A 27004-nucleotide genomic window follows, 5' to 3' on the forward strand; every position below is an offset into this window, starting at 1 on the left:
TCTTAGTTGCTCCATGGCATGTGGGATCTTCCCAGACCAGGGCTCGAACCTGTGTCCCCTGCATTGAGGTGGATTCTTAACCACTGCACCACCAGGGAAGCCCTATATTTCTGTTTTTAATCAGTTTGGCTCCAGATTTTAGTTTCTTACTCTTCTTCGGGGTTCAAGTCACTGTATTTCATTGTTCTTCAGAAGCTGAACAAAAAGAAAAATGTCTCCCTGCTAATATATATGTTACTCTTCTCTATTTTTCTGTAGAGTTTTCCTAAGAATTATAGGGCACTGAAAGGAAACATGCTACTCAAATGATGGCGAGTTTATTCCACATTTACTCATAGGCAACCAAATGAGCCTTTTGGCATTTCATCCAGACTTGACTGTGATTAGCGTTTTGTGTCCTCTTCATCTTGTTTCACTCCCATTAACATACACACTAGTGCCTTACCATCAGTCATGTCACAGACTCCTTTGTGCCGCTCTGGTGTCTAAGATTCTACCTCATTAAAAAGTCAGCACTTCATCTCTTGTCTTTGGCTATAGGTCCTTCCCACTGCTTTTATCGATTGACATGTCTTTTCTTCTTTTTTCATATTGCCAGTCTCCTAGAAAATTGCATTGTTTCTGCATTAACTCCTATCTGGTTCCGTATGAATGTCAAGAACTGTGAAGGCTCTGAGAGTTTACTTACAAGCTAATGAGTTATCCTGACACAATTTAACGCATGTTCATAGTCCTTTATATTTATTACTGTTGCTCATACTATTCATTTAATTTGGATCATTTCATTTGAGGTTAAACACTGGGATAGGGCCTCAGATTCTGAGCTCCAAACCGAAAAGATGCATATGTTCCCTGGCACTTGGTATTCTTTACTTCAGCTTCCTTCCCTTTGGTTAATCTGGGGAGGAATGTTAATGTGATAGTGTATTTTTGTCTTGCTATGTCAGGTGATAGCACTTCATCCTGGCACTAGGGTGATCGTCTCTTCTCTTGGTGAAATATTTGCAATTCACCCCACTACTGTTAGGATGATTAGTACCAAGGGCATATAATCAATAAATGCTCCTTTTTTTCTCTCTGAAACCATGTCCTATACCCTTTTGTTTTCATCGTTGTATTTGTAGGCACCCATGTTGGTAATGTATGGAGCCCAGCATATGAAGGATACACTGTTCTTCTCTACCTAACCCACAGCTTAAATTCCTGAATGTCAGGACACTAATTCTATTTCACAGACATTGTCCAAAACTGACATGGTAATAAACCTAATCCCAGGCTTTCAGATCTCATCACAAAGCTGTGGCCTGTGAATCTGGCCATCTAAATTGTGTTTCTATTATTTTTTTTGGAATCCCTTTCTTCCAGCTATTGTAGTAATTATTTTGGCACTCCAAACCACTTCCAGTTTATGTGTTGGGCCTGAGTGTTACAGGTACTGTATTATGCCTATTTACAGATGAGAGAAGGAAGGCACAAGGAGGTTAACTAACTTGCCTAAGGTCATAAAGTTAGTAAGTGATGGAGCTGGATTTGAACCTGTAGCTGTCTGCTTCTATAGTCTGTGCTCATATCTGCTTCACTTTACTGCCTCTTTAAATTACTGTCGTATGAGGGTCATGGGTGGTAGCTGTTGTTGTGGGTTCAAACAAGGGGCAATAGAATTAGAGTTTATGGAGGAGTAAATTTCAGCTGATTCTTGAAATAAGGGACAGATTTAAATATGTGGAGAGGAGAGAACATTACAAGGAGCACAGAATGGGACTGAAAAGAGTATGTTCAGGGGATAATGAAAAGGCTGAATCAGTTCTATAGAAATAATAAATAACCAGCAAACTTGGTTACTACTGAAGTTTTATCCATAAGACTTGATTGAAAAAAATACTTAGTTTTTATCTCAAAGTTCTTAACAGTTTTACTAAAAATGTTATTCATTGGGAACACTGATTCAGGTTTCACATGGAAGCACATTAGTAAAGAAATAATAGAATAAAATTCTCAGTCTTTATTATACAGTTTTTTAGTCCATTCATTTTTCTTGAGCTAATTCTGCCCACACCAGCACAATTTGCTTGGTTTAACTTGTGATGAAATTGGTCCAGCAGGAGGAATTGAATGTATGTTGGAATTCTGCCAGATTTTGGAAGAAAATGTTATTTTTAGCATTCTGGTCATTTTTGGTAGAGTGAAGGCCTTGCCATGAAGTTGTTATTGGCAGGTTTACAGACCACTAAACACGGCTTCCTTATTTACAAAAACCACACACTCACACACACACACACACAAACCCAGAAACTAGAAGTAATGTGAAAACATGTAACTCTGTCACAGAAATGTCATGCTTATGTAGCTTAGTAAAAATAAGAATCCTGATTGAGATGGGAAGCTTATTCCTTTCCTAAGTTTGGGGCTTAAGAAATCTGAACTCTCCTCTGGGTTTTGTAACTAATTCACCACTCAAGCTTAAAATATACATAAAATAAACAAATCACTTACATATTCATTCATTTGGTATATTTACAAATTAGAAGAGGTGTGAAGAGCAGGGAGATAAGCTGACACCAAAGGTTAGGAACTGAAGAAGTGTGGGCCAAGAGTTAGCCAAGTGAGAATATCTTTGTGGAATCCTTTGTTTGGACTTGTGTGCATAAGCTATTTGTGATGACATAAAGAATCTTGAAGGTTAATTTCGTTGTCTAGAATAGAGAAGCAAATCTCTTTATAGCTTTCTTTTTAAGACTCTGGATTTGCAGTTTATCCAGTATCTTTTTTAAAATCATCAAAAGTTATGTTAACAATTTTTATTCAAGCTAAACTTTTTTTTTTTTTGCGGTACGCGGGCCTCTCACTGTTGTGGCCTCTCCCGTTGCGGAGCACGGGCTCCGGGCGCGCAGGCTCAGCGGCCATGGCTCACGGGCCCAGCTGCTCCGCGGCATGTGGTATCTTCCCGGACCTGGGCACGAACCCGTGTCCCCTGCATCGGCAGGCAGACTCTCAACCACTGTGCCACCAGGGAAGCCCCCTGGAAATGATTTTTTTTTTTTTTTTTTTAAAGCTAAAGCCAACTACTTCTAAATATTTTCATTCAAAAAACTTTGAATATCTAAAGAAAATGTTTATTTTCTAAATCTTTTAATTTGGGAAAGAGATTCAAATTGTGATTGGTTTTAACCCACTGATCAGGATGCCCCTGTAAACGTTCTCATCTGGGATTTATTGTTTGTCATTTCCTCACCTTAAAGTTTCAATTCTCCGTTAATTTCTTCCTGGGAAGAACATACTAGTTCATGATTCCAGCTGTAGCACAATCTTGTCTGACCTGTATAAGTTACCACAGTCAACCGTCTGCACTTTTGCTGCTATACAGTGGGATTATTTATTATTTAACATGTTGTCATTTCCATCATGTGCTCTCAGTGCCATGTAGATAAGCATAGGCCCTGCCTTTGGAGATTTCTAATCCAGAAAAACTAATAATATACAAACCCACCCACACATTGGAGTATAGGGTAAGAGGGCTAGAAGATGAAGAGTGCTGAAAAAGAAATTGAGAATGTTAGTTTTATAATTAGTTTATGTACTTTACTGTATATAATCCCCAATTTAAATAAACTAAGATAGAAAATGAATTTGAACTAGACTTAATTTTATCCATCCTTACAAAGTTGTCATGAATATTTATTAAGAAAAATAAAATAGAGTTCATTTTATTAGGAAAGCATTAAACCTTAGTTGATATCTCTTTCCCTCTTTTCTTTGCAGGATATGTATGTAACTGCTCTGTGGTCGGAAGCCTGGATGTGAATCGCTGCAACCAGACCACAGGGCAGTGCGAGTGTCAGCCAGGTTATCAGGGTCTTCGCTGTGAAACCTGCAAGGAGGGTTTGTACCTGAATCGTACTTCCAGGCTCTGTCTGCCATGTGACTGTAGTCCACGTGGAGCCCTCAGCATACTCTGTAACAGGTAAGCAGCAGAAGTTGAAGGTAAAATTAATTTTATTTTATCACACACACAAAAAGGCTTCTGTTCTCAAGGACCAGACTGGTTTAAATAAAGGGGCCATAGATTTACAAAATATTTCACATATTTTTATCATTGTGTGAATTATATTTAATGTCAAGATTTAAAAGCTTCTAATTTACTGATTTAGTTCTTCAAAAGCACCTCGGTAACCAATTTTGCCTTGTAATAGTTTCTCTAAATTTCATGGAAAAAAAGTATTGAGAAAACAGTCTGCTTCCTGGAAGCAATAACTTCCAGGCATTTCCAGTGAAAATGTCCTTGTTATGTTTATTAACATACCATTAGAGTTTCAGGAAACTTATTCTTTGGTTTATTTTTTCTCTTTTCAAAATTCTAAAGCTGTTTCTTTGCACATGTAAGGCTTAAACTTGGTAATATCCTAATGTCTTTAATTAGTGTGAAAAAGACTGGTTTCGCTCTATGTACCAGTATATACATTTTGGGGGACCAAAACTAGATTAAGCAGAAATTGTCTGGAAATTACCTTTAAAATAGTAAATTATTTGTAGGTGACTTAATCTAGTAGAACAGTGCCCTGTAATCTAAGGATTTGCCTTCTACTCCACTGAAAGTAATTATCATTTGACCTTGTGTGAGGTACTTAGCTTTCTGTGGACCCCAAGTGAAAAAGCTGAAGAGGCAGTGTTATGTGATGAAAAGAACAGAGCTTTAGGATCAACCTGGGTATGGATCGAAGATCGGCTGCCACTTAGGAGCTTTGTGATTTCAGCAACTTATTTCACTTCTCTGCACCTTAGTTTCTTCTCAAGGTTGTTGTGAAGGTTAAATGAGTAGAATCTATGTAAAATACCCAGCACACATCACTCAATTAATTCTGGTTTCTTTCAATTTCAGAGGAATATTGTTGGCTTGATGAGGGAGTATTTTAAATAATTTTTAGCTCCTTGGCAGAAAAGTTTCTTTATACTTAGCAGTAGATATTTTGGATGCTTTATAAATCATATAGTACAGGGACTTCCCTAGTGGTCCAGTGGTTAAGACTCCACGCTTCCACTGCAGGGGGCCTGGGTTCGATCCCTGGTTGGGGAACTAAGATCCCACATGCAGTGCGGCACAGCCCCTCCCAAAAAATTGTATTGTACAATACTGTATCATATTGTACTTCTATTAAAAATATAGATGTGAACTTAAGAAGTTTATAATTTCAAATACACCAATAATTGATGTTTATGATGCTTGGTATTTTTAAATAGTTAACTGTCTAAATCCTCATAGCAACTCCTTTTATGTAGGTTATTAAATCACAAAGATAGTAAGTGACAGAAAAGGAATTCCAAATTTGGTCTTCCAGTACTAAGTCCAGTATTCTTATCATCATGCCGTATAGCTTCTATAATGAGAAAACTGATAATCACTTTGTTACTTGAATTTGAGAATATAACGGTTGCTTACCATTGCTCCCTTTACTCCCCTAAAACATGCCGACACAAGTTATATTCAGAAGGCCCACATTTCTTACCATTTTAAAAGATGAGATTTGCATAAGTTTTGTTCATTCTGGTACCTAAAGGCATGTCCACTACTTTTTTTTTATAATATTTATTTATTTGGCTGTGCTGAGTCTTAGTTGCGGCACTCGGGATATTTGTTGTGGTGTGCGGGCTCCTCCCTAGTTGCAGCGTGTGGGCTCCAGAGCACATGGGCTCTGTAGTTGCGGCATGCAGGCTCTCTAGTTGTGGCATGTGGGCTCAGTAGTTGCTCCATGGCATGTGGGATCTTAGTTCCCCGACCAAGGATCGAACCCGTGTCCCCTGCATTTGAAGGTGGATTCTTAACCACTGGACCACCAGGGAAGTCCCCTGTCCACTACTTCTTTTAAAATAAGATTCTGCAAACACATTTGCTTTGAGTACTTTTGGAAAGATAAAAAAGTGTTGTGTTTACTTATAGGCCAAACTACCTTATTAGAGGAGAAAGAAATGAGAAGAGTGAGAGAGAGTTTGAAAAGCTGGAGAAGAGGGAAAAAAGTAATACTAATGTTTATGTAGTATACTGCTGTTTTCATAGGTCTTTTACAAATTACTTTTTATTTATCTTTTCCCTGACAGTGAATGTCATCAAGTGACACAGGCTGAAACACCATTCTGAAAATAGGTAGTAACTATAAAGTAGTGGAAAAGTGCACTGGACATTCGAAGGTCTAGGGCAGGGGTCTGTAAACCAAATCCATGAACCAAATCCAGTCCACTGCCTGTTTTTGTAAATAAAGTTCCATCGGAGCACAGAAGCCTCATTTCTTGATTGTTTTGGCCCCAAGGGTAGGCATATTAAAATTTTGAGATAAATCCATAATTCTTTTCTATGAGTTACTACGGAGTAATATTTAATTAAATTTTTTTTTTTTTTTTTTTTTTGCGGTACGCGGGCCTCTCACTGCTGTGGCCTCTCCGTTGCGGAGCACGGGCTCCGGACGCACAGGCTCAGCGGCCATGGCTCACGGGCCCAGCCACTCCGCGGCATGTGGGATCCTGCCGGACCGGGGCACGAGCCCATGTCCCCTGCATCGGCAGGCGGACTCTCAACCACTGCGCCACCAGGGAAGCCCTAATTAAAATTTTAAAATAATATTATTTCAAAATGTCAGGCAATTTGTCAGAGCAAGCAGTGCATCACAAAAGTCATTTAAAAACGTGTGCTTAGGGCTTCCCTGGTGGCGCAGTCGTTGAGAGTCCACCTGCCGATCCAGAGGACTCAGGTTCTTGCCCCGGTCTGGGAAGATCCCACGTGCCGCGGAGCAGCTGGGCCCGTGAGCCATGGCCGCTGAGCCTGCGCGTCCGGAGCCTGTGCTCCGCAACGGGAGAGGCCGCAACAGTGAGAGGCCCGCGTACCGCAAAAAAAAGAAAACAAACAAACAAACAAAATAAACAAAAAAACAAAAAAAAAACTTGTGCTTAAAGAAAGTCATTAGAAGGAAAGCATGGGAGCTCAGAATCCAGCTCTAAGCACTGCATTTCTTTTTTTTTTTCTTTTTGACTTTTTATTTTATTAAAAAAGTGTTTTTAACATCTTTATTGGAGTATAATTGCTTTACAATGGTGTGTTAGTTTCTGCTTTATAACAAAGTGAATCAGCTATACATATACATACATCCCCATATCTCCTCCCTCTTGTGTCTCCCTCCCACCCGCCCTATCTCGTCCCTCTAGGTGGTCACAAAGCACCGAGCTGATCTCCCTGTGCTATGCAGCTGCTTCCCACTAGCTATCTATTTTACATTTGGTAGTGTACATATGTCCATGCCACTCTCTCACTTCATCCCAACTTACCCTTCCGCTTCCCCATGTCCTCAAGTCCATTCTCTACGTCAGCGTTATTCCTGTCCTGCCCCTAGGTTCTTCAGAACCTTTTTTTTTTTTTTTTTTTTAGATTCCATATATATGTGTTAGCATACAGTATTTGTTTTTCTTTTTCTGGCTTACTGTCACTCCGTATGACAGACTCTAGATTCATCCATCTCACTACAAATAGCTCAATTTTTTTTTTTTATGGCTAATATTCCATTGTATATATGTGCCACATCTTCTTTATCCATTCATCTGTTGATGGACACTTAGGTTGCTTCCATGTCCTGGCTATTGTAAATAGAGCTGCAGTGAACACTGTGGTACATGACTCTTTTTGAATTACGGTTTTCTCAGGGTATATGCCCAGTAGTGCGATTGCTGGGTCGTATGCTAGTTCTATTTCTAGTTTTTTAAGGAACCTCCATACTGTTCTCCACAGTGGCTGTATGAATTTACATTCCCACCAACAGTGCAAGAGGGTTCCCTTTTCTCCACACCCTCTCCAGCATTTATTGTTTGTAGATTTTTTGATGATGGCCATTCTGACTGGTGTAAGGTGATACCTCATTGTAGCTTTGATTTGTATTTCTCTAATGATTAGTGATGTTGAGCATCCTTTCATGTGTTTGTTGGCAATCTGTATATCTTCTTTGGAGAAATGTCTCTTTAGGTCTTCTGCCCATTTTTGGATTGGGTTGTTTGTTTTTTTGATATTGAGCTGCATGAGCTGCTTGTAAATTTTGGAGGTTAATCCTTTATCAGTTACTTCATTTGCGAATATTTTCTCCCATTCTGAGAGTTGTCTTTTTGTCTTGTTTATGTTTTCCTTTGCTGTGCAAAAGCTTTTAAGTTTCATTAGGTCCCATTTGTTTATTTTTATTTCCATTTCTCTAGGAGTTGGGTCAAAAAGGATCTTGCTGTGATTTATGTCATCGAGTGTTCTGCCTATGTTTTCCTCTAAGAGTTTTATAGTGTCTGGCCTTATATTTAGGTCTTTAATCCATCTTGAGTTTATTTTTGTGTATGGTGTTAGGGAGTGTTCTAGTTTCATTCTTTTACATGTAGCTGTCCAGTTTTCCCAGCACCACTTACTGAAGAGGCTGTCTTTTCTCCATTGTGTATTCTTGCCTCCTTTATCAAAAATAAGGTGACCATATGTGCATGGATTTATCTCTGGGCTTTCTATCCTGTTCCACTGATCTATGTTTCTCTGTTTGTGCCAGTTCCATACTGTCTTGATTACTGTAGCTTTGTAGTATAGTCCGAAGTCTGGGAACCTGATTCCTCCAGCTCCGTTTTTCATTCTCAAGATTGCTTTGGCTATTTGGGGTCTTTTGTGTTTCCATACAAATTGTAAGCACTGCATTTCTTACTACAAGAAAGGAAGTTAATTTGACATGAGACTTGAGGAACAGAAATGGGAAGTTGCGGGACTATGTACTTTGGCAAGAACATATGGGTGAACTCTGAGGAAACACCTCTGTGTTCTGCTCTGCTCTAAATTATATGTGGGTAAGTTAAGGGAAAAAGGAAATTGTAGGCAAGTAGTGTGATATGTAGCAGAAAGGAGGTAGAATCTGAAATTAGTACTTTGATTCTATTCTTGATTTAGCCACTTACTAACTGTACAATCTTAAGATATTTGACCTCTCTGAGCCTCAGTGTTTTCATCTGTAAAATAGGATTAATAAATGTAGCATGAAGAATTTTTGTGAGAATTAAATTGTGTGTGTGTATACCCACTTACGTTGTAACTGGCACTTAGATTCGGCTCAGTAACCCCCCAGTAGTTGAGTCTGTTTTTTAATTTTTTAAAAAAATTATTTATTTATTATAAATTTATTTATTTATTTTTATTTTTGGCTGCATTGGGTTTTTGTTGCTGCACATGGGCTTTCTCTCTAGTTGCAGCAAGCAGGGCTACTGTTCGTTGCAGTGCAAGGGCTTCTCATTGCGGTGGCTTCTCTTCGTTGTGGAGCACGGGCTCTAGGTGCATGGGCTTCGGTAGTTGTGGCACACGGGCTCACTAGTTGTGGCTCACGGGCTCTAAAGCTCAGGCTCAGTAGTTGTGGCACATAGGCTTAGTTACTCTGCGGCATGTGGGATCTTCCTAGACCAGAGCTTGAACCTGTGTCCCCTGAATTGGCAGGTGGATTCTTAACCACTGCACCAACAGGGAAGTCCCCTGTTTTTGTTTTTAAATGAGGAATAGAATTGGTGACTCACAAAAGAGGAGAATTAAGTCAACCAGTCTTGGGTATGAGTAGGGGTTGGGATATCTGTTTCTGTTGGTAGGCTAAAGAAGAAATTGTTCACTGTAGAAGAAAAAAAGTTTAGCTTATTTTCTTCCATTTTAAAGAAACCCGTATATGCTTTTTAAAATTGGACATTTCATACTTCAGAATAATAACAGCTAAAATGAATTGAATGCATGCTAGGCACTATCCTAAGGCCTTTGCATGTAGTGATTAATTTAATCCTCACAGCAACCATATTAGAAAGGCACTATTATTATTCTTCTTATTTGTACAGGAAAAGAGTTGCAAGTTAGGTAATTTGCCTAACTTATGATATAATAGCCAGTAAATAAGAGTTGGAATAGAAACATATGCAGTCTGGATCTATAGTATATATTCCTATCCATTATGTTGGTATAGCCCCTCTCAAAATCTCAGATATTGAGCAAAGTGAGTGAGTATTGTAAGAAACTTTTATGCTGTGGTGCCAACTACTTGATATTTTATAGGAATTTCTTCTGATTATATAGTTGGTGCTATATAAATAACTCTTCTTGGGAAAGAGTAATCCCAGTTTTAGCTTAGTTGACATTGAGAATATTAGAGGAAGTTTATAAATATATGCTAAATTTCTAAGTAGAGTAGTTTAGAGTAGGAAAAAAGCAGGAATAATTAGGAAAGGATTCCCAGAGGAGGTAGGAACTGAGTTGTGCCTTACAGGTTATGATTTGAGAAGAGAGATGTGAAGAGAAAAAACATGTGAATCCAAGAGAATTTCCTAAGTTTATACAATGAGATGAGGAATATGATCTCCTAACACATATGCAAATTCTCTTCTGTCATGACCTTCTTTTTCTCTCTTTTTTTTTTTTTAAAAATGAAAGTAGAAATGTGGACTCAATTCTATCCAGATTCTCTGATACATCTACTGTCCATGAATGAATAGCTGGCTTTTAAAAAATTTATTTGCCTATTCTTTTTTTTTTGCCTGATCTTTATGCCCATATATTTCAGTGGGAGTTGCCCCAGTGAGGGTAGAATTTGGCTGCAGGAGCCAGATGTGGGTTGAGCAATGTCTTTGTGTGCAAACACAAGTTCCTTTATGTACTGACAGATGGCCACCCCTCACATCAACAGTGGTGTTCCAACCTGTTTAATTGGGAAGGATTTGGTCTACAATATCTATATTTTCACTTTTGCTTTTGGAATGCATTTCTAATATTTTCCTGGTTCACATTTGGACATATGTTGAATAAATGAATGGAGAAATCAGATAGCATTTTATCTCAATAAAGCAGTATGCCTAGTGAGAGCCTAACTCTCTTAATATAGCCTTAGAATGTCGTCATGGTTGACTTATATGTAGGCAGTCATATACTGATTTGAGATTTTTTAATGTATCCATAGTAGGTTAGTATACAAGATGCATCATTTAAAACTGTCTCTGTGAGATAACAAAGTTCTGTCGTTGCGTAATATCCTTTCCCATAAAACCTGTGGTTGCTGCTGTATAGTGTACGTTGAAATATTTACTACTCTGCATTTTTAATTATGGGAATATGCCGCAGGGCAGAGGGCAAAATTTTACCCATGAAATAAACTTAGGCTGAAATAAATGTCAAATAGAAAGATGACAAAATCGCCAAGACTTACATTCATATGGGGCTCTGAAAATCATCTGTTGTGTAATAATAAGGAGTAACAGTTGCTTGTGTAAACTCTTACTTATTACTTTGCCTGCAACTCTGGGACATCAAGAAAAAGTTATTTGATCACTAGAAACAATTAAAACTTGAGGAAACCTTTGTCATTTTATTCACTTATTTCATTTAACAGACATTGCATTTGCCAACTATATGTCAAAAGATATTATTTCTGTGCTCAAGAAACTTGAAATGGAAAGATAGACACACAAACATAATATGAGTATTTATAAAGTACACAGGAGATTCAGGAGGTCTTGAGAGAGGAAGTTGCATTTAAGTTGAAATTTGAAGGATGAGTAGAAGTTTGCGTGAAAGAACAGCCACGTTTTAGTAGACTGCAAGTGGCTCACTGTTTCTTGATGGCAGGGAACCCTTGGCAGTGGTAGAGAGGAAAGGTTGAAAAGATGAGATTTTTGTCTGTTTGTTTACTGTTGTATCTCTAATACCTAGAATAATGCCTGGTACAAAGTAGACTCAGTAAATACTTGATGAATGAACAGAATGAGTGAATGGTTAAGAGTAAACAGGGCCAGACCACGAAGGGCCTGATATGCCATGTAAATTAGTTTGTCCATTGAAGAATACTGAGTAAGGAGTAACATCGGATTTGCTCATTAGAACAATTACTCCAACAGAAGTCTGGTGGATAGAGAGAGTGAGCTCAGGCAGAAAGACCAGGGAGAAGGCTATCGTGCAACTCTCCAAGCAAGAGAAATTAAAGGGCTGATCTAAGGCATTGACACTGACATTGGCAATGGTGCTGGAGAGGAGGGAACCAGCATAAGAGAGAAAATCTACAGAACTAGATGGTTGATTGTATTTATAGAGTAAGAGAGAGATAGATATGACTCCCATGTTTTTTGCTCTGGCTCTGGCTCTGACACAGGCACATGAGTGAAGAGAGATTCTATTAACTAGATAAAGAATACAGGTGGGCTTCCCTGGTGGCGCAGTGGTTGAGAGTCCGCCTGCCGATGCAGGGGACACGGGTTCGTGCCCCGGTCTGGGAGGATCCCACATGCCGCGGAGCGGCTTGGCCCATGAGCCATGGCCATTGAGCCTGCGTGTCCGGAGCCTGTGCTCCGCAACGGGAGAGGCCACAACAGTGAGAGGCCCACATACCGCAAAAAAAAAAAAAAAAAAAAAAAAAAAAAGAATACAGGTGGATAAGCAAGTTGGAAGGAGATGATTATGATCTTAGGCTTCAACGTGTTCATTTTCTATGGGACATTCAGATAGTGGTGTCTGGTAGACAGTTGCACATGCATTGTGTGCCAAACTCAAGAAATACTGTAAACTAGCTAGCATATTCTTAGGAAAGGAAACTAGCATTTTCTAAGGAAAACAAAACAAAGCCTCATAGCTTTAATTTTACTTAAAAATAACTTTATTCTATACCCCTGTTATTATTCTTGCAATTATACCAATCTCTAGTTTAAATTACTTTTTTTTTTTTTTTTTTTGGTACACTTCAGTATTTTTTTCCTTGCTGGTAGAATTTTAAAAGGTAGCTTTCTTGGTCAGAAGCAGGTAACTGATCTCAGCCCTTATCCTATCATGGTTCATTTGTTTCAATAAATGTTTCTACAGTTCCAAATGGTTTATATCTTAGAAAATAAATCATGTAAAGTTCATGGTAAAACAGATTAGAATAAAATTTGAATGTTAATAAATAGCCAGACAGGGGCTTATTTAGAAAAGGCACTGAGTGCATTGAGGTTTAAGTGTAAATAATGCATGTCTGTTACAGTTTGGAAAGCTTTGTATGTTTTTCAGTGCACTCTGTCTTAAATCCTCCTTTCAATACAGAACATGATCTGCCCTCCTGGTCTTCTAATTATTAACTAGATATCATCTGTAGTCGAATGAAAAGAACAAACAAAACACTTTCTCCTCCCAGCTATCGGTGACCTTTGTGAACATTAACGTAACATGTCACAGTGAATTGATGTAGTTTCTGTTGATCAAATGCGTAATTTTTCCTAAAGCATATTGCAGAATCCTCTGCTTCTTTCATTTTATGAAGCCAGTTCTAGGTCAGTTTGGAATTTTTAAAAGAAATCTTTTAAAGTTAAAGTTTTATTATTGATAATATTAAAAGATTATTTATTTTGCTTCTTCTGAGAAGCTCCCCCACATCTGTAGTTATATATATGCTAATAGTACAGATAATCAAGTTCATATAAATGTAGTATTTGGTACCAAGGTATTTATTTGTTTAACAAATTATGTGCAGGATACTTTAACAGACCTTGTGGGAAATAAATAAGACAATGTGAAGACCAAAGGAGCTTCTGGTCTAGTAAGGTCATTAAGAAATACATATATATATACATATATATATAATACAAGGTAAAAGCTGAGCCACATCATAAAATAGAAAGATAAAATGTTAAGGGGATTAAGAAACTGGGAGATATCACTTATAGCTGGAAAAATCAGAGATGATTTCATTGAGGAGATAGCTTTTGACCTCAGTTTGAAGGAAGGAAAGGATTTAGACATACAGAAATGCAAAAAGTGGAAAAGAACGTTACAGAATAGAAACAGCAAGATTAACATCTCAGAGATGTGCTTACACAGGATGTAAGGTGGAAGAGCAGTGGGGCAGAGGAGATAAATCTGGCAAGTCCTGCTGGGGTCAGGTCCCAGAGGGCCTTAAGGGCCAGACACATGATTTGGATTTTATTCACAAAGCAATTTTAAGCAGGTAAAAGATCAGCACTGTGTTCTAGCAGTAGTAGATTGGGTGGATATAAGTAGAGGGAGATCAGAGGCAGAATGAAAACTGTGAGATTGGAGAGACTGCGGAGAGAAAGGAGAATGGTGATCTGCCCCATGATAGTGTTTCTGTGCATAGTTCTCTAGAAATTTTATGATTTTTGCATTAATACATGCACACAAATCTAAAGGCAGTTTGTGTTTCTAAGTTGAATTTAGGCAAGTGCTCAGCCCCGGGATTCCTTCTTAGGCCGATACCCTCACTGTATGCTTACCGTTCTTCCTTTGTTGCAGGCTGCAGGAATTGAATCTGCTTTCCTATGCTTCAGTAGTTGCTACCACCCACTGTATCCCATGGGATTTTTATTCCCTCATAAGCCTTGCTGCTAAGTGTCAAGCCATGTCCCCATACTCATGTTCTTTCTGTGTTGCTAAAAATAAATCCAGGGGCCCTTTACCTTTTAAGCATTTTAAAAACTATTCGTCTTTATAGAGAGGCCTGTGGGGGTAGCAAACAACAGATGTAGGGAAGTTGAAAGCTTATACAACTGATAAACTTTCCATGAACGGGCTTCAAATATAGGCATACCTCTTTTATTTTACAATTAATTACTCTGACACTCATATGCCTCAGTAGCATAAATCCAGTGCCCTCTTTTTGCATCAATCCATTCCCCAGCAATTAATTACTAATTTTCCAGTAGCTCTAGGAGTCAATCCCCCTCTAATGCTGAGTATCAGGGGAACATGATTCTGATCAGTTCACTGATCTTATTGTTTCTTACTCTTATATTGAATTTTGGGGTTGAGGCCTGACCCTGAACAACCTGACAGATGATCCTTGCTCACTACTGAGATGATGCTTTTACTGGTCCAGAATCGTTGGCAGCAACGCTTCTTTGAGGTAGGATGAACCCACTCCCTGGGTTCCAAGTTCCTTCAATTATACTCTGAATTGGGGCTCGGAAGTTATAGAGATTTAACAACTGGCTCCTTTAGTTTATATGTGCAGCTACATCCCAGTGTATAAGCCAGTTCCAAGAGTACTGGTTGAGGACATTTTGTAGAATCTTTTACCTAACAAACTATAAATCTCCCTTCTTCCCCAATACAAAAGGTCTTGTTAAACCCTTCTCTCAGGACAGTGGGGCCTCTTCACTCTAAACTTACTAAATTTACTAAATTTACTATGTGCCAAGCTAAGTGCTTTATATGTACTATCTTGTAAGGATAAAATAACAACTTGTTGAAGTGGTATTATTCTCATTTTACAGGTGAAGAAACTGAGACTTGAGTAATTTGCCCCCCAACAGACAACTAGTAAGTGGCAGAAACAGACTCAAACCAACACCTGTCTGACTATACTGCCTTCAGTAGTTCCCAGTGTTTCTTAGTTGAGCAGCTGAACCTCTGCTTATTTTCCAAATAAGCGTGGTAACCATCCTAGGTTTAGCTACCATATAGACAGATTCCTAGCATGAAAAATTATCCTTTGAGTGGTAAAGATAACATCATCAGTAATAAGTCATGTGAGTATCCTGTACTCTCCGATATGATGAAATGAGAAGGGCATGTTACCGCTGTGATATCCTTACCCCAAATTCATAACTTCAGTCTAATGACAAAACATCAGACAAACTCAAATTGAGGAACATTTTACAAAATACCTGACCAGTACTTTTCAAAAGGTTCAAGGTAATAAAAGACAAAGAAAGACCAAGAAACTGTCAGATTGGAAGAGGCTAAGGAGATGAGTAAATGTAAGGTAATATCCTGGATTGGATCCTGGAACAGAAAAAGAACCTTAGTGTAAAAATTAGGAAAATCTGACAAAGTCTATAGTTTAGTTAGCAGCATTGTAATGATGTTAATTTTCAGTTTTGATGAATATACCATGGTTACATGAGAAGTTAACATTAGGGGAAGTTGCATGAATGGTATACAAGAACCCTCTGCACTATCTTTACAACTTTTCTTTAAATCTAAGATTATTTCAAAATAAAAAGTTAATAGAATTGTTATTTGGAACAGTCAGTCAAGGGAATATGGATAGCATTACTGTCTTATTATGAGGGCAGAATTGGTCCTGGTGACAATTTTTAGCCTTAGATCCATAAGAGGAATCAGGATAAGGAAATAAACTTACGTTGTTGTCATGGAGATCTGCCATTTTAGATGTATGACGTTGTGGTTAGAATATACGATCAAATTCGTAGCCTACTTTAATATTTTAAATATCTTCTTTCTCTAAAGTTTTAAAAGAAGAGCTTCTAAAATGTTAGTAGACTTAGGCTAAAATAGAAGGACGCTTGTTCCCACAGAGAAGGCTTTGTCTTCCCCTGTGTCCCTTGAAAGAAAATTAAATCAGCATGACTTTCTCCATCTCAGATGGTTTTTTCATAGCAAGAAATATGTTTCCTGTAGGGTAGAGAGAAATATGGGACTATTCATCTTTTTTCTCCTTGGATTTGATTTGCACTCAAAATATCTAAATTTCTCAATCCCAGTTAGAGATTTGGGCTTGAAGTTTCTCAAGATTTCCTTTAAAAAGGAGCATAAGTGCTTCAGCCATGATAATTTTGACATTCAAAGTGTATAGGACTAGTTTAAAATTATTAATTTCATTATTATTAAAATCATTATTATGCTTTTTTATTTATTAAGATAATTTTCTGGTATGATATATTCCATTAGTTTCAATAATTTGGAATTTTCAAGCTTGCCTCTGTGTTTATAAATTCAGTAGGTTTCCAGAGAATGTTAATAACTAATATCTGTAAAGTCATTTAGAAGTAATAGTGTTCTTTTCTCCTGTACATTTTCTCATTCGATTCTGACAACAACCCTGAGAGGGAGGTAAAAATTGTTATCCACCAAATTACAGATGAGAAGTAATATTTGAAAGGTTACATGATAAGCCCAAAGTTGGATATCTATTACATACCAGAGTGAGAAGAGTCATCTCAAGGTCTTCTGACACCATATTCCATGTTCTTTCTGTTGCATTAAACTCCCATGGCTTGCAGTTCTGGGTAAGTATACCCCCCTGTGCTCGAGGTCAGGAGTTCTTAACCTAAGAGGGGGAAGCACATGAAATGTAATGGTGAATCTGTGCATTTTTCTGTGGAGAAGGTCTGCAACATTCAGTCGGTTCTCAAAGAGATCTGAGATACCATCAAGTGTAAGAAGTTTTCTGAATACTATACAGGAAGGGCATAGATGTTCTTCTCACATTGCCAAAAGCAGTAATGAAAATATGGCTTATATTATCAGTACCGGAATCCCTTCGTCTCTTCTGCCAATTCCCAACACATACACTACAACCATCTCTTTAATTTTTATTTTTCCTGGTCTTGAGTTGATTTTTTTTTTAAGTTCTACAGTTAAATAGAATGTCCAGTAAAACAGATACTATAGGTATTTGAAAGAAAGGTTTTTGCAGGGAAATAGTTTTAGCTTTCTTGACTAAACTGTTTACCTAAGGAAGCTGCATAATTTAGCAGGAGGATCAGAAGGAAACTAACATCTAATGAACACTGTTGAACCTCTATGCTTGATGCTTTACACATATAACCTCTCTGACTTCTCAGAACAACTTAGCTATCTTGCTCTTAGAGGCTAAGTTACTTAGCAATATGGCATAACTAATAAGTGGCAGAGCTTAGATTTGAGACTAGGTCTGTCTGACTCCAAGGTTCTCCCCACTGTACCCTAAAATAGAATGGGCAAGATTAGATATGGCAGCGGCTCAGTGTAAGTGAAGTTCTGGGTGTGGTTAGCATGATTCATCCACCTAGGAACTGGCTCATGGAGACATAAATCTAGAAGTCAGATCTGGGCAATAAAAATAAATATTGCATAGAAGAAGGCAATTTGAAATAATGAGAGTATGTGTAGAGAATCATTTGAAAGGTAGGACTTAGCACATTAATGAATATCAAAGCTGAGTCCACCTGACTTGCTGGAGCCTAAATGGCAGGCATTTGACATGCAGGAGATCTGAAAACAAGTGTCATGGACCTAGCCATTGAGGTGGGAAGTGGGGAGGCAGGGCAACTGGGACCAGGAGCCAGGCATTGAGAAGCTAGGGACAATAGTTGTAATTCAGTCATTGAGAATACAGGGGACTGAGGTCAAAGGAACCAGTAAGCAAATGGAACTTGATGACAGACATCACTGAGGTTGATGGCTGTAAGTACCCTCTCCTTAGGTCAGAACTGATACCAAATAAAGGGTTCAGCACTAAGCCTAGAGATGGAAATTAAGTCAGGGCTAAGAGTATTAAAAGTAGGGAGTGAAATAAGAACAATGATCTTTTTCCCAGTTAGTCTAGTGCAGTGGTTCTCCAAGTATGGTCTTCAGACCAGTATCAGCATAACCTAGGTATTAATCAGAAATGAAAATTCTTGGGGCCAGCCCTAGACCTATCTGAATCAGAAATCCTGGGATAGGGCCGGGCAGTCAGTGTTATAACAAGCTTTCCAGATGCATGCCTAAGTTTGAGCACCACTGATCTAGTGGACAATGTTGCCCCCTAAAACCTAATGTCAACTTACATGCAGGAGAAAACCAGCAGGCATTCTAGTCTCTGTTCTTTGTTTATATAAGGATTATAAACGTTAAAGAGGCCCTTTTAACAGGGTCATAATAGAATATTGAAGTTAAGTAACAGCATTTTCTTTGAGGGCTAGTAATTTTATTTTTATCTGCTCTTCTTTGTCCTACTTTAAAGAACAAACCCAAGGGATCACTGTCTTCCAAGGTTGATTGACCCATCATGGACCAGTCATTAAATGTCTCATTTTGCTCACCTAGAATAAATATCCTATTTCTAAGATTCTAAGAGGTTTATTTAAATGTGATATAAAGCATCAGGATTAGGTGCTTGGAAAATATTAAATGGACTAAATTGAAGACAAATAGTGCACTCAGAAGGCATCATAGTTAATGAAAAAAAAGGTACATAGATTTTGGAGCCAGATAACATAATCATTAAACAAAAAAGTTTGAGTGTCTATCATGTGCCAGGCACTGTGCTAGGCCGTGGGAATACAGCAGTGGAAAAAAACAGATAAAACACCCTGATTTCATAGAGCTGACATCCTTTTGTTTTTTAAGAGCTGACATTCTTGATGGGGAGAGAGAGAATAAACAAGGAAATAAAATATATATTATGTTAAATAGTAAGAGATATTATAATTTTAGGTAGTGTAGCTAGCCAAGGCCTTGTTGAGAATATGACATTTGAATAAATAACAAAAAGAAGTTAGGGAGCATGCCATGTGGATCCCCTAGGGAAAGGGTATTGCTAATAGAGGGAACAGCAAGTACAGGGTTCCTGATGCAGGAATATGCATGCCTAGCATATTTGAGCAAAAGCAGGGTGATTGTGGCTGAAGTGATGTGAGTTGGGAGAAGGGGTTAGGGGAGTACTAGGTAAAGCAAAATATATACACAGATACTCAAAATACTGTTCTTTCAATATATCTATATTTTCAAAAAGTTTTATGTGAAAAATGGGGGGGGGGGAATAAAGCTATAGTAATTAAGACAGTGTGGTATTGGTTCAGGAATAGACAAACAGATAAATAGAACAAAAAAGAAAGCTCAGAAACAATCCATGATTGTGAAGACATTTGACATATGGCATAGGAAGTATTAAAGCTTAGGGATAAAAGGATGGACTTCTCTATGAATTGTACTAGAGCTTTGATTATCTGTAAGGAAGAAAATGAGATTGGACCTCTAACTTTCTTCATATGCAGAAATAAAGATCAGGTGGATTAAAGACCTAAATGTGAAAGGCAAAACATAAAACGTCTTAATGACCTTGAGGTGGGGAAGGATTTCCTAAACAATAATGTTAATGTTATGACAGTACTTACATAGTCTTTACTCTGTGTCAGGCACTGTACTATATGCTTGACACATTAACTAAGTTAATCATCACAACAAACCTATAAGAGAGGTACTATTATTTTCTCCATTTTATAAGTGAGGAAACTGAGGCACAAAGAGTTTAAATGATTTACTTAAGGTCATATGGCTAGTAGGTGATAAAACCAGGATTTGAATCCAGGTCGTTAAGTGCCAGAGTTCATATCTTAACACTTCCTTAAACTATGAAACTTATGAAGAGTGGAAAGACAAGCCACAAACTGAGAGAAGATAATTGTAGCACATTATACTGATAAAGGTTTGCTTTTCCAGGAATACCTAAAGAATGTGTACAAATCAATGTGAGAAATACTTGGGCAGACTCTTCATAGAAGAGGAAGCTTAAATGGCTAATAAACATGAAAACATGTTCCAGAAAACATGTTCCATCTCATTAATAATCAGGAGAATGCAATTTAAAACCAGAACGTGATACCGCTTCAAGCTGCCAAATTGCCCCAAATTTAAAAAGGTGATGACATCAAGCGTTGGTGAGGATACAGAGCAATGAGACCACTATTCCACTAGTAGTGGGAGTGTGAATTGTTGCTACCACTTTGGAAAACAGTTAAGCATTGCCTAGTAAAGTTGATCATGCACAAACTATTACCTTGCTGTTCCATTCCTCGGTAAATACCCTAGAGAAAAGCATGCTCATGTGTACCAGAAGGGACATACAAGAAGGTTCACAGAAGCCTTTGGTATCCACAATAACAAATGAAAACAGCCCAAATGTCTAGAAGAATGAATAAGTACATAGGGTTATATTCATATGATGAAATATACAGCAGAGAAGAATGAATGACTACAGCTATACGAATTTACAGTGATGAATTTCAAAAACGTAATATTCTACTGAGCAAGAAAATAGTGAATCGAACTATACATAATTATTTTTATTAATGATGTTTAAGAGCAGGCAAAACTATATATTATTTAGTAATACATACAGAGATGGTAAAACTCTTAAAAAGCTAAAGAATGATTAAAACTTAGTTGTTTCTGGGGCAAGAGAAAGGGTGCAGTTGAGGAGGGACACTTAAGGGGCTTCAAATGTCTCACTAGTGGGTATCAAAGTTTTGAGTTTATTGTTCTTTAAATAACTCAAAGATGATTGTATTGTCTTTAAATTTGTCTACTTCTGTTTTTTTTAAAATAAACTTATTTATTTTATTTATTTTCAGCTGCTTTGGGTCTTTGTTGCTGCGCGTGGGCTTTCTCTAGTTGCAACGAGTGGGGGCTACTCTTCGTTGCGGTGCGCGGGCTTCTCATTGCGGTGGCTTCTCTTGTTGAGGAGCACAGGCTCTAGGCACGTGGGCTTCAGTAGTTGTGGCTCGCGGGCTCTAGAGCGCAGGCTCAGTACTTGTGGCACACAGGCTTAGTTGCTCTGCAGCATGTAGGGTCTTCCCGGACCGGGGCTTGAACCCGTGTCCCCTGCATTGGCAGGCAGATTCTTAACCACTGCACCACCAGGGAAGCCCTAAATTTGTCTACTTTTGAAAGAATATTTCATAATTTAAAAATAAAGACTGAAAAACTTTTGCAAAATTATATCAATAAAGTTGGTAGGGGGAAAAAGAAAACTTTGCAAGGAAACTGGCTCTTATAGGGGCATTTGCAAATAGTGCTAGATACAGGTAGGAAACAAGAGCTCCTAAGTCTTGTAATTGTATTGAGACAGGTCGGAAGCAATGTCTTATTTCTTTGGCAATTGTTTTAAAGTCTCATTCAACTGAGGAGATATTTAAATGACTGACGACTGAGCCAGGAGAAGATCAACATAAAAAGCTTCTTCTAGGAGTTTTGCAAGTCTATAGAGATGAGCACATTAAATCCTTCTGAACTGCTTTCATTATGTACATAGAGGTAATCTGTAATATAGAAGAGAGAGAAAAAAACATTGTATTAGTAGGCAGAAGACCTAGGCTCTGATTCTGATTACTCTCTGGCTGTGTGACCTCGAAAATTGAGTCGTTCACATTGCTGATTTTCTAACAATTGGGGATGTTGACAATATTAGTGTTTTACCATATATGGAGCTACTAATATTCGGAAGACAATTAAATATGTAAATTTAGCCAATGATTACAATGTTTTGAAACAGGGCTTATTATTCTTATTTTTCAGATGTGGAAACTTAACTTGCCCAATAATCAAACAGCAAGAAAGTGACAAAACTGAAACTAATGAATGTCATATTGTAAGGACAAAATTAAGTAACGTGTAGATAAATATTGCTCTATGCACTTTATTTATAACCCATAGTAGGAATTCAATAAATGTTAATATTGCCCCCTGACCACTCCACCCCCTACAGGGTTCAGAACACAAAGGCTTAGTTAGGACTTGGGTATAAAGGACTTGGTCCTCAGTACTGTTGATATCAACATTTTGAGTTAAACAGGTTTTTGTTCGCTCATCTGGAAACTAAGCCACCACTTATGCTGTCATTTCTGTGAGAAAATGAGTTCTAAATTCTAAGCGCTACAAGTTAATTTTTAGAACTCAGCGTGAAAACAAATTAAGTATTAATAATTGTCGTTTTACTAAGCAAACCTTTTACAGTGGTTACAAAAGAATACAAATGTTAACATGTGAGAAGCATCATCTTTTCAAGAAGATGATACTGGGACTTCATGCTTTTTCTGTTTTCAAAATGACTTCTGAAATGCAGAAATCACTATCAAATAATGGAGTAATTGTGTGGGTTTGCGAATTCTTATGGCTATATTTCTTCCATTAAAAAAAAAAGTGAAGGAAATAAAAAATAACTTTCCTAGTTTAAGTTTGCCCTCCCAAGTTGTGGCTCTGGAAATATGATACTTTTATTTTTTTTACCATTAAGTTTTACTTCTGGCTTTTCAAATAAACTTTAAAATTTGACTTTGGTAAGACCAGCTATCAGAAAATATTTTTACACTTAGGCAGTGCCCTTTTTGAGTATGAAGGATTTCTGTTCAAATATGAATTTCCTCTAAACATATTTTAGACTCGAAAAAACAAGGAATGTTTAGCATAATAGCCCAATGTTTTCAACAATAAAGCTATCTTCTTTTTTCCTCCAGAAAAGGAGCTTTGCTCATTGCATAATGGTCTTTTCCATGATGCTAGAAAGACAGAGGAACACTAAATGCAAATAGTCTTTTGCCAAAATGTCTGATTATTGAGTTTCTTTCACAAAAAGGAGAAACTATTTTTTTCATTACCTTTACAAACCATGAGCCAAACATGATATTAAGGATTGTTAATAACTTTTCATGTTGTTTATTTTCCCATGTAAAAGCTTTTTCTGGTTAGAAAAACTTTTGCTAGCTGCCTTTTAATATTATTTTTAATATATTGGGAGAGCTTGCAATCAGCAATTTTCTAATTTCAGACTCTGTTTTAACTAGTAGTTTAAGTCTCTTCCTAAACTAAATTGCTTTTAGTTATTAAAAGAGGCAGAAGAAGAAAATTGATACATTTAATTATCTCTCTTTTTCTGTTTCTTGTTCTTTCCATGTCAGAGTGACAACATGTAAGCTGTCTGAGGAAGGAGGAAAAGCAAGGCTTCTGAATAAATTAATTTCCCCTAATTAGAACTATACCTTTGTAGTTACTCTGTGACTGTTTGAATTAAAATTGATAACATTATATATAAAGGTATGCCATGCACATAATTTATACCTTGTAAATCTTAGGAAGAAAATAGACAATGTTTTTGATAATGTAAAACATGTCAAGACATTTGGCAATTTAGAAAAAAGTTAAATCAATTAGCTAGTTGGTACAAAAGCATATCAGTTCTTGCTGGCTTTGGTCCCACCTAATGTAGGATTTTGCTGATTCTTTCCCTTCTCAACTTTTAAATTTTCTTTCCAAAAACTGTTTCTACCATGTGTTCATAATGTGCTCTCTTTTCCTAGCCACATTTTTGCTCCAAACTAGTAATTACCCCATAAATTCTTGCCATTTTTCTAGGTTTGTTAACAGAATTTAAAAAGTAAATAATCTTGTCTGTTTTTGCCTAGTAGAGATTCTAACTCATTCTCTTTACAATTCACAGAAAAAATTAAAGATCTAGGACCATTGTCATCACCTTCATAGTTCTTTCATTTTTGAGTACTGATTATGTGCCAGACACTGTGCTAAGTACCCTGAATATGTGATCTTTAATCCTCACAAGAACTTTACAAAGTTTGGTATAATTATCTTCATTTTACAAATGAGAATACTGAGTCCAAGATAGAATAAGAACTTAGTCCCAGCTAGTTACCAGCAGAGCTGGAATTTGAACCAAGCTCTCTCTGTCTCCTCAGGCTATGAATTTTCCATAGACCCTGATACCTCCCTTCCTGTGTTCCACCCTTCCTACCCTAGTAAAATAATGGAAATTCTGAAGATTCTCCACCCACTCATCTTAAAACAGAACGCTTAAAATGATATTTTGGTTACTACTTGTATGACATAAATATGTACAATATCTTGAGATGACACACCATTGAATTTCCTTTTGGAAAACGAATAACTTCATGTCAGAAAATACATTCTTTGTTTACATTTTAAGAGAGAATTTTTCAAGTGTTTAAACCTTGTAATAGTTGTTCACACCTGTGAGTGTGATAAATTCTATAATTAAGCACTGACACCATAAGAAAATCTGATAATTCTGTCTGGGATAATTTAAGAATGTGTAATATATGTTTAGTTATACTTAGTGTAGCTTAGTTCCACAATGTTTGTGCTTCCTTTATAAATAATTCCATATTCTTCTTTCTGATATAATTATCCATACTTCATTGGTTCTTTACTAGCAACTAACTCATGTCTATAAAAAGTGATGCCAGATGAGGAAATTCCATCTTAAATTCTTTGTTAGTTGATCTCAGTAGTATAGATTTCTGACTTTTCAAAATCCAGCTCTGTGCCCTTATTCTCCAGATATGAAGATGTGAGTCTTTGGTTCTTTCATTTTAAACCTATGGATAAGCATAAGTGGTCTGTTAACAGGTCTTTATTTTTCTTTTCTTTTTTTAAAAAATTTCATTGCATTTATATCATTGACCTTTGCTTCAAAAAGCATTCAGCAGTCTTTAACAGAGGGAGACCATGAAAAGTGGTGTTGTAAAGGCTTTATTCTATAAAAGAAGTCACACAGGGAAAGCTTTATATTCGCTGAGTGATTTAATTCTTATACATGCAGAAATTGGCCATGGGCCATGAGTAACATGATGGAAAAGCACTACTAGTTGCAGGCTCACAACCAAACTTCCCCACTCCATTCTATATTTTTTTTAAAAGAGAGAAAAAACACCTCCTTTCTTGTTGTTTTAAAATCTAACCAGGAAAAGTGATGCATGGTATCTAGACTAGTCAACCACCTCATCAAGATTCATAAAGCCACTTTTTTTTTTTTAAATGAAGAACTAAGGAGCATATTCTCCAGGGAGAAAGATGCCTGCTTGAATCAGTCTTCTGAGTGTCTAGAGCAGAACTATGAAGAGAAAGGTCACTTACAGGAATAGCAACTACTTTGGGAACACTGGCTATATTATGGTGTTGAGATATTATTAGGTGATTAGGTATTCCAAGGTAATACCTTTTTCTTATAGATGGTGGATTGGGCAGACACTGTCATTAAAAGTAACTGTTTAGGGCCCGTGAGCCATGGCCGCTGGGCCTGTGCGTCCGGAGCCTGTGCTCCGCAACGGGAGAGGCCACAACAGTGAGAGGCCCACATACCGCAAAAAAAAAAAAAAAAAAGTAACTGTTTATTCTTTTGTATACCAAATAACCTAACGTCTATAGAGAAATGGGGAGCAAGAATATTTTGATGAACATTTTTAAAGCCTTGGAAATTGGCTAAGGCCAGTCTCCAAAAGGTACATTATATCCTTTATAATTTTCTGACAGTATAGTGAGACTTACGTTGACTGATTCCTTCTTGTTGAGTCATAAGATAATCCTGAACTTCATATTTGACGAATACAGATTTACTTTGCTAGATCTTTAAATACCTTGGGGTATTCTGGTGTAAGACTGCGTATATGTATGCAGGTGGGTTTTTGGGGTTTTTTTTTCAGTTGTTTTCTTTTTTGCAAAGTTACTTGAGAGACTTGGAAATGTACATTTCTGTTGCATTTTTAAAGAGAATAATCATCTTCTATAGTATGATCCATACAAGCTTTAATTAAGTTTTAACTAAACATCAAAGTATCTGGGCTTGTGTCTCTGAGAACCTTGGACTTTGTTAGGCTGCAGTCTCTTCAAGCAGAAAGAACTCTCAGCTTTTGTTAAGGAAGACCTGAAACTTACTGGCAGTGAGAAAAAAGACTGGGATTTATTCTGGGCAAGGCAGAAACAGCTCACTGGGGTCAGAACCTAAATAAATGGTGAATTTTGGTGCTTGGAATCTACAGAATGAAGCTTGATACACAAGTGGGTATCAGATTATTTGGCAGTCAGATTTCCTGTACAAATATAGAGTTAAACTGAGGAAAGGGTCGGTAGCAGAGTGGGAAAGTCTGGCTTTGTATAAATAAACCTGCCTTTACTAGGTGTGGACAGTAACTTTAACCCTCTGAATTCCCTCTGTAGTAAAATGAGGGTTATGACCGCCACCTTGTAGAGTTATTTTGAGGATTAGAGAGAATATATATTTATTGACATAGACCCTCAATAAATGATGACATTGTTCCATTTTACACTTTCTGTAAAATTATTTGTAAGTCAAGAAATTACGTAACCAAGTATATTAGGCAGCTTTAAGATAGAAATACAGAGTTTGATAGGTGACTTCTCAGGATATAAGGCTTTAAGATATGTTAAGTGTTTATTATTTACATAAGCCTGGCTTTCTTTCCTTTCTGGAATGGTTTTGAGTTATGCCTTAAAAATATAACATGTAGAACTGTTTTTCTACTCTTTTTTGGCATACCCTGGGATATTGCAAAGAAGCATGGTAAGTGGGAGAGAGAAGTAAACTTCAACTCTAGCTGCTCAAAATAGTTTTTTAGGATAGAAGGCAAAAGCCTCATTATTTAGCCCAGGGCATGCTGATAAACAGAGAGGCACATCTCAAATTAAAAAAATAATTCT

At 37.2% G+C, this 27004-nt stretch overlaps 1 protein-coding gene across 1 annotated transcript in view; it reads left to right on the top strand.

Annotated features, from left to right (window-relative positions):
- MEGF9 (multiple EGF like domains 9) overlaps positions 1–27004 on the top strand; it is a gene marked incomplete at both ends in the record, with an annotated part of 77789 nt that overhangs the window by 36680 nt on the left and 14105 nt on the right. The window contains one exon of the mRNA XM_079705826.1: positions 3760–3961. Within this exon, the coding sequence (XP_079561952.1) occupies positions 3760–3961 (202 nt within the window). The remainder of the gene's footprint in view (positions 1–3759; positions 3962–27004) is intronic.

Source organism: Hyperoodon ampullatus (assembly GCF_949752795.1).
Source record: "Hyperoodon ampullatus genome assembly, chromosome: 6".
Taxonomy (NCBI): Eukaryota; Metazoa; Chordata; class Mammalia; order Artiodactyla; family Ziphiidae; genus Hyperoodon; species Hyperoodon ampullatus.